Genomic DNA, 15,175 nt, shown 5'->3' with positions numbered 1-15,175 from the left:
ACAGTGACTTCAAGTGATGCCACCACTCCCTCAACTACGTCTACATCCACTTCAAGTGATGCCACCACTCCCTCAACTACATCTACAGTCACTTCAAGTGATGCCACCACTCCCTCAGCTACATCAACAGTCACTTCAAGTGATGCCACCACTCCCTCAACTACGTCTACATCCACTTCAAGTGATGCCACCACTCCCTCAACTACATCAACAGTGACTTCCTCAACTACATCAACAGTGACTTCAAGTGATGCCACCACTCCCTCAACTACATCAACAGTGACTTCAAGTTATGCCACCACGCGCTCAACTACATCAACAGTCAATTCAAGTGATGCCACCACTCCCTCACTTACATCAACAGTCACTACAAGGGATGCCATCATTCCCTTAACTACATCAACAGTCACTTTTAGTTATGCCACCACTCCCTCAACTACACCAACAGTCAATGCAAGTGATGCCACCACTCCCTCAGCTACATCAACAGTCACTACAAGGGATGCCATCATTCCCTTAACTACATCAACATCCACTTCAAGTGATACCACCACTACTTCACCTACGTCTACAGTCACTTCAAGTGATGCCACCACTCCCTCAACTACATCCAAAGTCACTTCAAGTGATGCCACCACTACTTCAACTACGTCTACAGTCACTTCAAGTGATGCCACCACTCCCTCAACTACATCCACAGTCACTTCAAGTGATGCCACAACTCCCACTGCTACATCGACAGTCACAAGTGATGTCACTACTCTAAGACCAATAATGCCACCAACAAGTGGTACTACTACAGTAATAACAAGAACCTCAACATTTGTAGCAGTATCCACTCCCTCAACTCCCTCACAGGGACTAACTTTCAGAGACACTACTTTGGTGACAACAATCAAAACCACTGTTGCAGAATGCGGTAAGATTATATGCACTCATACTCAAAAACCATCATAAGATAATATGATTCTTAATAACAAAAGTAGTAGACATAATATAGAATTATTTATTTTTTAACTTACAAATTGATACCAACGACTATTGAAATGTGTGAAAATATTGCGGTACATACACAGAATTATTTTACCTTTATTTATTTGTCATTTGTTTTCAGTGTCAGAAACTCTGGTGAATGTCATCAGGCTGGAGAAAATCACCAGTAAGTTAATCAGTGTGAGTTGGACAGGTATTAACCTGGACCAGCAGATACAGTACAAAGTGAAGCTGGAGTCTGGTTCCAACTCAAACCAGAGTGAGACCTCAGCCACCAAAGCTGTTTTCTCAGACCTTACTCCTGGAACCATGTACACTCTGATTATTGAGTACTTATCCTGCAGTATCAAGAAATACATTTCAGCAAACATAATCACTGGTATGTCAAAATGTTTTCAAGTAATCTGCTTAAATTCACTAAGAACCTACTTTTGTTAAAAAAAATATATAGATCAAATTAGTACAATGGGACATTTCTTTTGGTGAATGTTAATTTATCTTTTTTTTCTCCAAAAGCTGGAAAGGTCTATGAATCTTTCACTCGAATTCCAGGTAGAGATTTTGTGTCTGATTATACAAATCAATCCAGCAAACTTTACAAAGACTTTGTAACAAATTTCACCATGCAGGTAAATATTCACTAAGCATTTTTTATAATTGCTTTTTCATTTGAGTCATATAATGTAACCCTGTATGATTTAAATGCACATGTTTCTTTAAAGGTTGAAAACAATCTCCCGAAGGAATACCGGGACCTTATCAGGGATAAAGAAATGGTGATTGTTGTGACTGGTGTTCGCAGAGGAAGTGTGATCGTTGACTTTGATCTGGTCACTGCTCTGGAGGTCAACCTGTCAACCTCTGACGTGCAGAACAGCGTCATCAATGCGCTGAAATCATCTGCACTCGGAGTGGATCTGAATATCACCTCTGTAAAAGGTTCAATTCCAATAACTACGTACAATGATATTTTCTATGCTAGTTAATCAAACATGTTATTTTGGAATAAATATTTAAGAAGTAACAGAAATATTGATCCCTTGGATCAATTGAATGATAGATTTGTATATCTAGGTATAAAGCAAGTCTACATTCACACCAGGTGGTTATCATATCGCCATGTGTATTTAGTGGCTTTTAGTAACTTCATTTATTACTTTATTACAGAGGCAGACATCTGTCAAAGAGGCAGTTACACATGCTCAAAAAATGCCAGCTGTATCAGAGAGGGACCTTCACATACATGTGAATGCAAGGCAAGATTCTATGACAGAAATCCAACCGTACCGGGAACTGACTGCAAGAGTAAGAAAACTTTGCTGCTTGAAATGTGCGCTACACTTTACATTAAATAAGTACTTTATACAAGAGTAATTACCAGTGGAATAGCATTTGTTATTACCCTGTAATACCCTAGTAAGTACCTCCAGTTAAGCAGTATTTACTCACTATTTTGTAGGAAATATCACTCCAGGTGCAGATTCATGCAAAGGTTTGTGTTCATCACTTGCTCAGTGTGTGGTTGGTCCTGGAGGCAGCCAGCAGTGTAGCTGCTATCCTGGTTTGATAGATCAGAATCCCGTTAATCCTGGGAAGCTGTGCATAGGTACACTAACGTCCTCTGCTTCAAAATGTATGTAGACATCTACTTTACTATTTTTTTAAATCCAGGTTGTCCCCAGAATACGGTGTGTTCTGACAGAGCCATCCTTTGACATGACAGTGGTGGGCTTTCAGAGGGGTAGTGTGGTAGTTAGGATGATGTGTGGTTTTAATGAGAATATTTACACTGATGAAAGAGCTCTCCAGACTGCTCTACAGGACACTATCTGTAAACACCTGGACATAACCGCCATAACTACCTTGAAAAGTATTTTTAAAACATTGCGTTTTTTGTGTGAATTGGCATTACATGGCGATGGTGTTTGTGTTGTTCAATTAATGTATGTGACTTAGTTGTGATTTCACTAATTTCTTCTGTTTATTTTATGTGGGATGCTGCTTATCTAATATTGTCCTTTCAGTAGTTACTTACAGACATTGACCAAACATTTGTTTTTCCCTGTAGGAGTTTCCCAGATATCAACGGCCCCGGGAGAAGGCTGGAAAGTGGCGACCATAGTCCTGGGAGTTCTGCTGGGCTTGATTTTGTTAGTCGGGGTTGTCGTTCTGGTCAGCACCGCAGTGAGGAAAGCAACTGGCAAGCTGACCTCATACAACCTCCAGCACACAGAGCACAACAGACAGGTGGTGTCCAATGACTATTTACAAGGATGTTATTCTTACCAGATCAAAAATATCAAGATATTGAATATTAATAACATTTGAATGATATATTTTGATAGACAAAAGTATCAGCTATCACACCATGTAAAGGAACAACGTCCTAATTCTTTAATTGTTTTATAAAATGCAACTGGATTGATGTCAACTCCGTCAGACAAATATTTATTATCCAACAAGTGTTAAATAAAGGCCTTGATTGTTTATTTCGAACATTAGATTATTCAAATATGATATGATAATGCTCCAAGGCTAATTTCGTTAGCATTTTGACATGTTTTTCTAGATTCAGAACATAAAAACAACATTTGGAAAGCAAACAATAACCCTTAGGTCTAACACAGCAAATAAGTCAGTAGTTTAAGCATATGTTGCAACAATGTTAAAATATTTTTTGCTGAATATTGACAAAAAGATCGATATTAAGAGGGTTAGCCATCAGTGAGTTGACAAGCCATTGACGAGGCTGACAACAAATACTCAAAACAGCTTCTAAAAATAAACGTTTAATACAAACACTGGTAAAAATATAACCATACTATCAGATCTTTCAGCACTCTGACGGAGTTGACTTTAGACAAAAATCTGACGGAGTTGATGTTTTACGGAGTTGACAAAAATGAAAATATTTCTTCTTCAATCAAGTAATATGCTAAGTTTATCCTCAGTTTCTTTATGACTCTAAAACCTAATCATATAATGTCCTATCTTAATCTATTCGGCAGATGGAGTTGACAGTTTATGATTGTGACAATGGTGATTTTAATATTGTTTGTTTAAATCTATCAAAAGGAGAGAACTTTACAGACCGTGAGTTGTCTTGTTGCACTACAGGTAATGAGGACATGAAGAAGGTGTCCTGATGGTGAAGCTGTCCCTGCTCATTCATGATTCATTTAGGGTTTTAAGACAAATCTGCCAATGTTGACCAAATCTCCTAGTTTTGAGAGAAATATTCTTTAAAGTCAGAGAGGGCTATTGGAAGAAACTACATACGATATTTTTTCAGTTAGTATTCATTATTGCTTGTTTTTAAAAATGTTAAACGCTTTTTTTGGAGAGTTTGAAATTGGGATCCTTTGTAAGGGCATGTCACATTCTGACCTTAGTTTCTTTTTATGTCTTTGTGTTAGGTTGGTCAGGGCGTGAGTTGGGGTGGGTAGTCTATGTTATTTTTTCTATGTTATATTTCTATGTCTTGGCCTGGTATGGTTCTCAATCAAGGACAGCTGTCTATCATTGTCTCTGATTGAGAACTATCCTTAGGTACCCTTTTCCCCCACCTGTTGTGTGGGAAGTTAACTTTGTCTTTGTTCAGGGCACATAGCCCAAAGCTTCACGGTTTGGTTTTTGTTTTTTGTTTTGTCGGTGTCATTTTTGAATAAAGAGAAAATGTACGCTTACCATGCTGCACCTTGGTCCAGTCCTTCAGCCAGCCGTGACAGGGCATTTCTGGGTATAGAGCCGACATAGAAATTAATATATATATTTAATAATATTACAAATATTTTGACAATTTCAAAATCAAGTCTTTGCTCTAATAAAATTCCCTAAATGTATTTTAAGCTCAAATAATGCAAAAAAAATATATAAAAAAATAAAGTATAAAAATCTAGTTTCCATGCCGGACAAGGATTGTCCCGACTTTCAAAAATCCCTGAATTAAGATTTGTCACTCATGAAAACAGGAATAATAAGGTTTGGATCTGGAGAAAACATGTACTATTGCATTGGGAATTAAATATATTGTTTTAAATGCTATTGTGTAAGTATGCAACATCACTGAGTGCATAATGGCCTGGATCTTATTGCAGTGGATAAGAGTACTGAAAAAATCCACCAGAAGCCACAGTTGTCTGATAACTGAATATAGTACCATGACATCACCTGTGTCAGAGTGTGAGTGCAATGCCATGAACCCATAAAAAGAACAAAAATGTTTTGTTATTTAACTATGCAAGCCAGTTAAGAGCAAATTCTCATTTACAATGATGGCCTACTCCGGCCAAACCCGGGTGATGCTGGGCCAATTGTGCGTCAGATGTGAAGCAGCCTGGATTCAAACCAGAGACTGCAGTGATGCCTCTTGCACTGAGATGCAGTGCCTTACACCGCTGTGCCACTCGGGAGCCCTAAAACTCATAAAAGGCTCATTTAAAAAAAAATTCAGTCTTATTATTGTTCAGTTAATAATCAGCATGATTGAGGGCTTGGTAAAATCATTTAAATAAACATTTAATTTGTATTTTTATATTATTCATTTTGAATGTGCCTTTAAACATACCTGTATTCGTCTTGGAGGAAGGTGATTCTATTTTGCAGACAAGCACCTCATTCGCTCCTCCAATCTCCTTCACTTAGTACAGACTACATGATATATCAATGTATCAATGATGTCGTTCTTGCTGTGGGTGATTCTTTGATTCACCTCTACGCAGATGGCACCATTCTGTATACATCTGGCCCTTCTTTGGACACTGTGTTAACAAAACTCCAAATGAGCTTCAATGCCATACAACACTCCTTCTGTGGCCTCCAACTGCTCTCCTTCCAGACTCATATTAAACGAAATGCATGCTCTTCAACCGATCGCTGCCCACACCCACCCGCCCGACAAGCATCACTACTCTGGATGCTTCTGACTTAAAATATGTATACAACTATAAATACCTAGGTGTCTGGCTAGACTGTAAACTCTCCTTCCAGACTTATATTAAGCATCTCCAATCCAAAGTGAAATCTAGAATTGGCGTCCTATTTCGCACTCATTTTACCATACCCTGGTAAAACTGACTAAAAACTTGACTTCGGCGATGTCATTTACAAAATAGCCTCCAACACTACTCAGCAAATTGGATGCAGTCTATTGCAGTGCCATCTGTTTTGTCACCAAAGCCCCATATTTATTTAACTTAGTAAGTCAGTTAAGAACAAATTCTTATTTTCAATGACTGCCTTGTTCAGGGGCAGAACGACAGATTTGATCTTGCAACCTTCCGGTCACTGGTCCAACACTCTCACCACTAGGCTACCTGCCGCCCCAATACGACCTGTATGCTCTTGCTGGCTGGTCCTCGCTACATATTCGTTGCCAAACCCACTGGCTCCAGGTCATCTATAAGTCTTTGCTAGGTAAAGCTCTGCCTTATCTCAGCTCACTGGTTACCATAACAACACCCACCTGTAGCACACACTCCAGCGGGTATATTTCACTGGTCGTTCCCAAAGCCAATACCTCTTTGGCCGCCTTTCCTTCCAGTTCTCTGCTACCATTGACTGGAACGAATGTTAAAAATCACTGAAATTGGAGACTTATAACTCCCTCAATAATTTTACGCATCAGCTGTCAGAGCAGCTTACCGATCGCTGCAGCTGTACACAGCCCATCTATAAATAGCCCATCCAACCAACTACCTACCTCATCCCCATATGTGTTTTCTTCTGCTCTTTAGCACTCCAGTATTTCTACTTGCACATCCTCATCTGCACATATATCACTCCAGTGTAAATTGCTAAATTGTAATTACTTCACCACTTATTGGCCTATTTATTGCCTTACCTCCTTACTTCATTTGCGCACACTGTATACATATGCTTCTATTGTGTTATTGACTGTACATTTGTTTATCCCATGTGTAACTCTGTGTTGTTCTTTTTGTCGCACTGCTTTGCTTTATCTTGGCCAGGTCGCAGTTGTAAATGAGAACTTGTTCTCAACTGGCCAACCTGGTTAAACAAAGATGAAATAAATAAACAAAAATTATTATACTGGTGGGGTCTTGACTGGTCACATGGCAACAGGGGCAGTAGGCTAGACTTCTCTGGGGCAGACAGACTGACGTTCCCTGGTATTAACTCCCAGACAGGAGAAGTTGTCTGTCACTCCAGATCAGAGTCCTTTCCTGATTTGCTCATTATTCATTAATAGGTCTCATGTCTCCACTGAGTCCAGTCTCTCAGTTAAATAGCCACTGCCATCTTTGCTCCTCCATTAAATATTCAATACAGCTCTCCAAATAGTGGCCCATAACAACTGAATTATTCAGGAGGTTTTACATTAGGATGACTGAATCACAGACAAACAACAGACACTGCATGTGTTCAGTCCTTCATTGGATTGGCTAGGAAAGCAATCAATTACTGTTTCCATTTTATAGCTGCAGTTGTCTGAGGGCACCTTTTGTTTGTGGGAAGCAAAATCATTTGTTGACTTCTTGTTGATGGGGCCATTTATATCTCAGAACTAATTCCTGATGATGCTTTTCTGTTCCTCATTTAGCAATAGTGGGAAGTGTTCCTTGTTTTACCAATTGTAACACATGTTTTTGTTGAAGTTGTACTTTATGCTTATATGATTAAATAATTGTAATTTGACAGAACGTGAATTCCACTGCCATAACAAACACTTTATTGTACCACCCAATGAGAAATAGCAAAGCAACCAAACCATCTTCAGTGGACCTTACATCATTTCTCTGAATCTTTAATGTCCACTCAAATAAAAAGAGGCAGTTTTGGTGCCCTCATTTTCCAATAGGTTTTTCAATCTCTCTTTGTCTATGTAGCGTAATAAAAACCACTACCTCTTCTGAAGGAGTCTGAGAGAGTGTCTATGGGCCAGTTCAAGACTTCAAGTGCATTAACTAATACTCTATCATGATAATAGGTCACAACATTCAGATTCTGCTTCAACATTTTTAATTAGTTCATTCAGAGCAAGCTGAGAATACAAGCACACAATCACAACACGTCTGCAGTAAATGACATCATATCATCTTCATTTCACACGGTTCGAGTACACTCGCATCAAACTGACAGCATATAGATGAGAGAGTAATAGCACCGAGGTGTGGTGTGCTCAGCACGTTAGTTACTGTACTGGGGGGGCAGGCGCTAGGAGCCTGCGAGTTGCGGAGGTCTAACACACTGAACCCTGACAGGCACTAGAGAGCAGGGTGGTCTGGGGGTACAATAGACAGTAGCAGACACACAGCAGCATATGAGAGGACTGCCACATACTGTAACACACTGGCGGACTGCAGGTGCACAGACATGAGAAAGACAGGGTGAGATGATTTCAGAGTAGCACTCACTGTGAATAGATGTGATATCAATGGTTCCAGACAGACAGCTGCATGTTCCAAAAAGTGGTTTTGATCTTCTTATCCTGGCCCCCTCCTTATCTTTCTACACCTAACTACTGAGCCCATTGAAGAAAGTGGAGGTGATTGAGTAAATACAGTAGGTTTTCCTATGTCCTATATCATACATATGCTCATTTTTTACATTATACATGTTTTTGCACACCAATAGCATCACAGCTTTGTAATGACTATAATAACGACTAATCATTAAATAGGGGTATATTATCAGAAATACATCAGTTTTCATACTGTATCAAATAACTGGAAAGTGGACAGAGTGGTTCTCACATTGAAGAAGGCAGTAGAACCATGTGTGTGAAGGCAGAACTACAAAGCTGGTGGGTTGACATAACAGTTTCAATAGGCACCAGTGTACTAAGTGCTATCTTTTGTACTGTAAGTCAGTGACAGTTTTCTTGTTTGTTTGTGTAGACACTTATGGTTTGAGATCAGACTATGACTACACATGCAGTTATTCTGGAAATGGTTTGCCTCCATTTGATTTCTCATGAATGATTTCAATTACAAGCTAGATTGGGACCACAAATAGGACCTTGCATGCAAGCTGTAGCAATTACATTACAGTTCAATTGGTTTCTTAGCAACCAAATATATGAAACCAGATATCCTCCCGAATATGATGAAATATTAAATTATATTAAATCTTGGTCAAAAGAGCGCAGTCACTGTAACCAGGAAACGCTACAGTAGTTAAGATTTTATATCTGCAGAGACCACATAGTCAATGCCGTCTAAGAGATGGAAAAGAAGAACCATAGAGAATCCATCATCACTATGATGATAGGTGGTCAGAAAAAAAAGCTAAACCTCTCACTGCCTTCAACAGCCGTTTAAGAGCCACACACTGTGTATCAATGTCTCTCTGTTTTAGAATGGTTAATCATTCTTTCTACCAAGGTTTGACAAATGCAACAAAATAATGTGCAAAAAAGGTGCTGAGTTTTAACAGAGAGGAAGTGCACACACGCGCACGCAAACACACACACGCGCACGCAAACACACACGCGCGCACGCAAACACACACACGCGCACGCAAACACACACACGCGCACGCAAACACACACACGCGCACGCAAACACACACACGCGCACGCAAACACACACGCGCGCACGCAAACACGCAAAAACACACACACACACGCACACACACACACACACACACACACACACACACACACACACACACACACACACACACACACACACACACACACACACACACACACACACACACACACACACACACACACACACACACACACACACACACACACAAAGCATTATAGTTAAAGGAGGGCATGATGAAGATGTCAAACTGTCAACTTAAAAGATCCACATCTAGTATGTATACACAGAGATGAGGAACATGAAGGAAAAGACAAAGAGAGTGAGATAGACCAAATGGATGAGAGTTCTCTTATTCTTTAGGCAGCCTTTAATTCCCCAAATTAAGTAGTGCAGAGATGTTTTGTTTTTACTTTTTTGCCTCAGCCAGTCTATTGCTTATCTCTTTGCTCTTCTTTGAGATAACTCCTCCTGGCTTGGACTCGTCTGGTTTGGTGCTCGTGGAGGTTTTCTTCTTGGTTGACAGTGCACCAGCGATGGTCTTCTCTTTTACCTTTTTCACCATTTTGCTCGTTGTTGTTGTCTTTTTTGGTTTGGTTTTTGTCTTGTCCACCTATAGGGGCAGAAACGAGGGCAGTTTGTACTTGACATCCTCCTAAAACTGGAAGTAAACTATGCAGCCAAAATGTCATCAGTCCAGGTTACAGTATCATCTTTGCAAAGATACTGTATGATACAGTAATACAAAGAGCTCATGAATCTCTAAGGTAATTCATTGCCTGGAGATGTTACAGTAAATGTTTATTATGAGCATGCAATACATACCTTCCTGTTACTAACATCAAATAAAAATAAAATAGCAAATGTCATCATCTTGTTGGTAATATTTGCAATGCGTGGTTAGTGCACTTACAATGAAAGAAAACCACTTGTGTCTATTGTAACAAAATCTCTGCTTAGAAAAATGAATTTCACAACACAAAGGCTGTGTCTAAAATACAAATTTACAGTATAAAATCGGGGTTAGTATAAGAACAACTAACTTAATATGCACAATCTTATTCTATTTCCCTGTGACGAGACTATATTTTTGGTCATTCAACTATTTATTTTTATTTTTAAAGAAAATTGTGATGTTTGCCTTTTGTATAAAGTGCCTCTTCTGACACCAATCAAACAAAAGAACTGAGAGTTGAAATGTCATGCAAAACAATACATTCATTTAATGAATCCAAGCTCTCTTGGTGGTCTTGAGAGAGGCATTCCAAACTCTGAAGATGTGGCTGATAGCTTTACAGAAGGATTGAATTATCTGTCAGTTTGGTGGCTAATGTGACCCTAGTCCTGTTGGTTAAGGTGCATTCATCAAGGCGTGAGTTAATCTGAGGTTAACCTCCATGCCTTCCAGAAGAAATTGACAACACACCTGACTACAGCAGATCTAGAATAGAGCTGCTCTCAGTCTCAGAACAGTCCTACAAGAGTGAGAGAGGGAGGGGCCATATAAACATAGCATGCAGACACATGAGACTTTCCTACCACGCACAAACATGCACGTGGAGATTTAATTAACCTTGATTGATTACATTAGTTTTGTGATGTGCTAATGCTTATCTTCATTTTGTAGTTTAGACAGTTCCTCTGGGATTTTATGCTGTACAACTTTGCACAGTAATTAGGACCATGGAACACGCAACAGTGATGATCTCAATCATTATTATTGTAGCATCTAAATCAACATAGTATATTGCTTGAAGGAGAACATATACATGAAAACAACCATGTCCAGAATAACTAATGCAGTTGGAAATGTAATTTGCATTATCTTAATTTCCAATTAGACATAAATACATAAACATGTATTGGCCCGTCACAGCAACAGGTTGGAAAACTCTAAATTGAACATGTATTTTGTGCAATCAGATAGACATTTTAACATAACATAGTTAGTGTTCAGTGTCATATGCATGTTGATGTGGGCTCACCTTGGTGGTCTCCTTGCCGCTCGGCTCGTTGTACAGGCTGCGTATCCTCCTGCGCTCCAGCAGCTTGTTGTCAGTGGGCTGCACCTTGGTCTGCTCCCCCTTGTAGGTGGCGCTGTAGCTGGTCTCCAGGCTGGTCTTGTCCTTCTCATCCAGAGGAGGTTTGTACTGAGACTGGGGCTTGGTTAACTTCACTGGCTTCACATCTTTGTATGCCTTGAACTCATTCCTGAAAATCAATGAATCAGCAAACTCAGCATTAGTTCCACTGTTGTTTTGTCTAGATGCCACTGTATTAATTCATCATAAAACAAATCACTAAGTCTTATTATGAATCCCAAACAAACATTGCTGTTGCCCAAAATCGGTGGGAGGAAATTGACCAGCCAAAGTGTGGTCTACAGCCAAAGTGTACACCGGGAGTGTAGCATGACTCGTTAGTCTCTTTACTGACCATTACAGTAACTACAACACAGAGATTAGGCTTACTTTTACACACAGACGACAGCTGCAAAACTCTCTCCATATTTGACACAAAAACTCATTGACCTTGCAGTCAAAAATGAGGGAAACAAAGGGAGAGCCCCCCCAGAGAGGCCTTAGGGATAGGTTGAGAACAGTAGACATGATTATATCCAGAGCTCCTGCCTTGGCCCTGACATGATGTGCTTCTGTATTGATCTGGTAATAGAGGAGGATGAAATAGGGGACAATCAATGCTGCAGCAGCTACCTATGACAATATTAGTCTGATCATCATGATCACAGGACACTGAAATGAGAGAACATATGTTATATCAAATATCAAAGTAAAAAACATGTAAGATTCATCTAGAAAGAAACTGACATGTACAATTCATGATGGAGAGGCAGTGTGGGCTTTCTTGAGTAGATTATAAAGCCCAGTAGGGATTATGTACACTTTATTGTCAATAGACTGAAGGCTACATGCATCTTGGCTTTGCTACTGCTAGTACAGTAACTACCAAAAATGCATGCATCAATTGTTAATCAATTGTATTTAAATGTTGTGCACAATATGTTCTTATCTTACCAACATGTGCACAATATTTAAATATAATTGATTAATAATTTATGCATGTATTTAGGTAGTTACTGTAATGCTATATTAAGATGTTGTGTAATTAATTGTACATTGAGTATTGGCTAAGCAACACAAAATATTGTGGTATGTTTTGTTACATCATTTTGGGCTCCACAATAAAGTTAATTGTGGCCTACATTCCATGTTTAATTTATGGTTGATATACTGTATTTAAACTGTGAAAAAATATATTTCAGAGGCAGAAAATGTGTACATAAAGTAATTCAATAATAAACATGAAATGAAAATACATAGTCCCACAGTAATCAGATCGTCACCTATAAGAGCTGCCAGTGCCAGTTGAGACGACCTGTTTTATCTGTCTGTTCAGCGCGTCTGCTGCTGCCCTTCCTTTCCCCTCCACAGTGCCACCTGCTGGTGGCTGTCCCTCCGTTTTGGCACTCACTTTCTTCTCTACACTCTTCTCCTTCAATGGTTTCTTTTTCCTCTCTATGGATTCTTTCTCTTGCACCTTTTCTTCAATTTCACTCTTCTCCACACCGCTCTCGGGCTCTGTGGCTGCATGCTCCAATTTGGTCCCAACGCCTCCTTCTTGGGCACTGGAGGAGGCAGTGGGGCTGGGTTTGGGGATCCAGGGGTGGTCTCCCTTTTTCGGGACAGGCCATGGTTTATAATCCTTCTGATACTGGGTTACGTTGTTGAAAGGAGTCGCCGAGGGGTGATATTCATTCTTGGGTTTGTAGCTGGGCTCCGGGCGTATATCTTTCCATTCCCTGAAATCCTGGCGCATCACAGACGCACTACAGCCATGTTTTCCTGATGCGGCACCAGTCGCGGGCGGTGCCTTGGCCGCCAGCGCCGCCGGTTCACTGTGAGAAGGTTGGGTTTCTATGGTGATAGGTCCGGTCCTCTTCTGTCTAGATGGAGGCTGAGGATGGAGGTGTTGCACCTCGGCCACATCCGAATATTTCGTGAAAACCAGAGGCACGGCGATGTCCGCTTTGTCTAATTCACTCCAGAAGCGGTTAATGCAGCAAGCCCGTGTGATGCACGGCCATGCCATAATCAACGATGGATATAGAATAACCTATGTACTTCAAATCTGAATCAAAGTGTTAGGCTACTGATGAGAGTCCTGAAAGAACGTCCTACTCACGGACTGGAGACGGGGAAATGATGCTCCCTGCACCCACTCAAATGCTGTCCAGTCAGGAAAATGTACTTGTCCACCTATGGCTCATTTTTTTTCAGAAATCCTACGATGCTTGCTAGATGGTAAGAAATGTAAGAGTCTTATAATACAAATAGGCAAAGACCTTTGTAGGCTACTAGTTCTGCACAGCTAAAATAATTTAAATTGAAATAGACTGGATTTGCTGTGTGGAACACATTGCATTCGCGGTCTGGATCGGCTTTCTGGTTGCGCATCAGAGCGACCCCACCCCGCTACGTTTTGTAAAACCTCAGAAAATGCCCTGGGTCTGCATTGTGAACTGTCACCTGGGTCGGTCACGTCTAGGCCCTAAAGAGGGAGGAGACACTGCCTGGTTAACCCTTCTTTTCCCGTGGAAGATGTACATACACGGCCGACCTCGGTCTAGTGTACAGTATAGTTTAGCTCTGCCCTCACAAACTGTAGATTAGAATGTATGATGGGAGATGTACAGGTAAATGCCAAAGTAATGTAAACACTTGAGTATGAGGGATACAAAGTATATTAAAAGCAGGTGCTTTCACACAGGTGTGGTTCCTGTCCTATTTAAGCAATTAACATCCCATCATGCTAAGGGTCATGTATAAAAAATGTTTGGCAGAACATTATTTCGGCCATTATTTTGGCTGCCATGGCTATGCCCCCATACGATGACAATGCCCCCATCCACAGGGCATGAGTGGTCACTGAATGGTTTGATGAGCATGAACATTATGTAAACTATATGTCATGGACATCTCAGTCACCAGATCATAACTCAGTTGAACACTTACAGTATGTGAGATTCTGGAGCAGTGCCTGAGGCAGCGTTTTCCACCTCCATCAACAAAACACCAAATTGTGGAATTTCTCTTGGAAGAATAGTGTCGTATCCATCCAATAGTGTTCCAGACACTCTATGCCACCAATGCCCAATTAAGACACTTTGTGTTGGTATTTACTTTATTTCGGCAGTTACCTGTATGTCTATGGCCTAAAGCTCGGTGAGTAGGCTTTAGTTCAATACAGTACATGACAAAAAGTATGTGGACATCAGCTCATTGAACATTTCATTCCAAAGCCATGGGCATTAATATGGAGTTGGTCCCCCCTTTCCTGCTATTTTTTTTTTTACCTTAATTTAACTAGGCAAGTCAGTTAAGAACAAATTCTTATTTTCAATGACGGCCTAGGAACAGTGGGTTAACTGCCTGTTCAGGGGCAGAATGACAGATTTGCACCTTGTCAGCTCTAACCACTAGGCTACCCTGCCGCCTCCACTCTTCTGAGAAGGCTTTCCCCTAGATGTTGGAATATTGCTGCGGGTTCTTGCTGCCATTCAGCCACAAGAGCATTAGTGAGGTCGAGCACTGATGTTGGGCGATTAGGCCTGGCTCACAGTCGGTGTTCCAATTAATCCCAAAGGTGTT

At 40.4% G+C, this 15,175-nt stretch overlaps 2 protein-coding genes across 4 annotated transcripts; one reads left to right on the top strand and one right to left on the bottom strand.

The window, feature by feature from the left end:
- The first annotated feature begins 226 nt into the window (after positions 1–226).
- On the top strand, positions 227–4,483 carry LOC124006017. 2 transcript variants are annotated; one of them, XM_046315680.1, is made up of 7 exons: positions 227–919; positions 1,115–1,372; positions 1,510–1,622; positions 1,716–1,932; positions 2,161–2,298; positions 2,453–2,485; positions 3,062–4,483. In XM_046315680.1, exons 1-7 carry the CDS (start codon positions 775–777, stop codon positions 3,319–3,321), a joined length of 1,164 nt encoding a protein of 387 aa, XP_046171636.1. In that variant the 5' UTR covers positions 227–774; the 3' UTR covers positions 3,322–4,483. The 2 variants fall into 2 exon arrangements, with proteins under 2 accessions (XP_046171636.1, XP_046171637.1); XM_046315681.1 differs by lacking the exon at positions 2,453–2,485.
- A 5,142-nt stretch (positions 4,484–9,625) lies between these two features.
- LOC124005878 (microtubule-associated protein 6 homolog) lies at positions 9,626–14,033 on the bottom strand. 2 transcript variants are annotated; one of them, XM_046315511.1, is made up of 4 exons: positions 12,871–14,033; positions 11,492–11,717; positions 10,933–10,981; positions 9,985–10,119 (listed from the first exon to the last, which is right to left on the bottom strand). In XM_046315511.1, the coding sequence occupies exons 1-3, from the start codon at positions 13,614–13,616 to the stop codon at positions 10,937–10,939; spliced, it is 1,017 nt and encodes a 338-aa protein (XP_046171467.1). In that variant the 5' UTR covers positions 13,617–14,033; the 3' UTR covers positions 9,985–10,119; positions 10,933–10,936. The 2 variants fall into 2 exon arrangements, with proteins under 2 accessions (XP_046171466.1, XP_046171467.1); XM_046315510.1 differs by lacking the exon at positions 10,933–10,981 and having other exon boundaries at positions 9,626–10,119; positions 12,871–14,032.
- Positions 14,034–15,175: the final 1,142 nt, after the last annotated feature.

The sequence above is a fragment of the Oncorhynchus gorbuscha genome, linkage group LG19 (assembly GCF_021184085.1).
Source record: "Oncorhynchus gorbuscha isolate QuinsamMale2020 ecotype Even-year linkage group LG19, OgorEven_v1.0, whole genome shotgun sequence".
NCBI lineage: Eukaryota > Metazoa > Chordata > Actinopteri > Salmoniformes > Salmonidae > Oncorhynchus > Oncorhynchus gorbuscha.
This window is presented reverse-complemented; position numbering and strand designations above follow the sequence as displayed.

Coding starts and splice junctions, on each gene's coding strand:
- LOC124006017 (XM_046315680.1), top strand. CDS start 775: ATGCCACCAACAAGTGGTACTACTACAGTAATAACAAGAACCTCAACA. Junction 920..1,114: donor AACCACTGTTGCAGAATGCG/GTAAGATTATAT, acceptor ATTTGTTTTCAG/TGTCAGAAACTCTGGTGAAT. Junction 1,373..1,509: donor TTCAGCAAACATAATCACTG/GTATGTCAAAAT, acceptor TTTCTCCAAAAG/CTGGAAAGGTCTATGAATCT.
- LOC124005878 (XM_046315510.1), bottom strand. CDS start 13,616: ATGGCATGGCCGTGCATCACACGGGCTTGCTGCATTAACCGCTTCTGG. Junction 11,718..12,870: donor GGCACTGGCAGCTCTTATAG/GTGACGATCTGA, acceptor ATTGATTTTCAG/GAATGAGTTCAAGGCATACA. Junction 10,120..11,491: donor GCGGCAAGGAGACCACCAAG/GTGAGCCCACAT, acceptor CTGCCCCTATAG/GTGGACAAGACAAAAACCAA.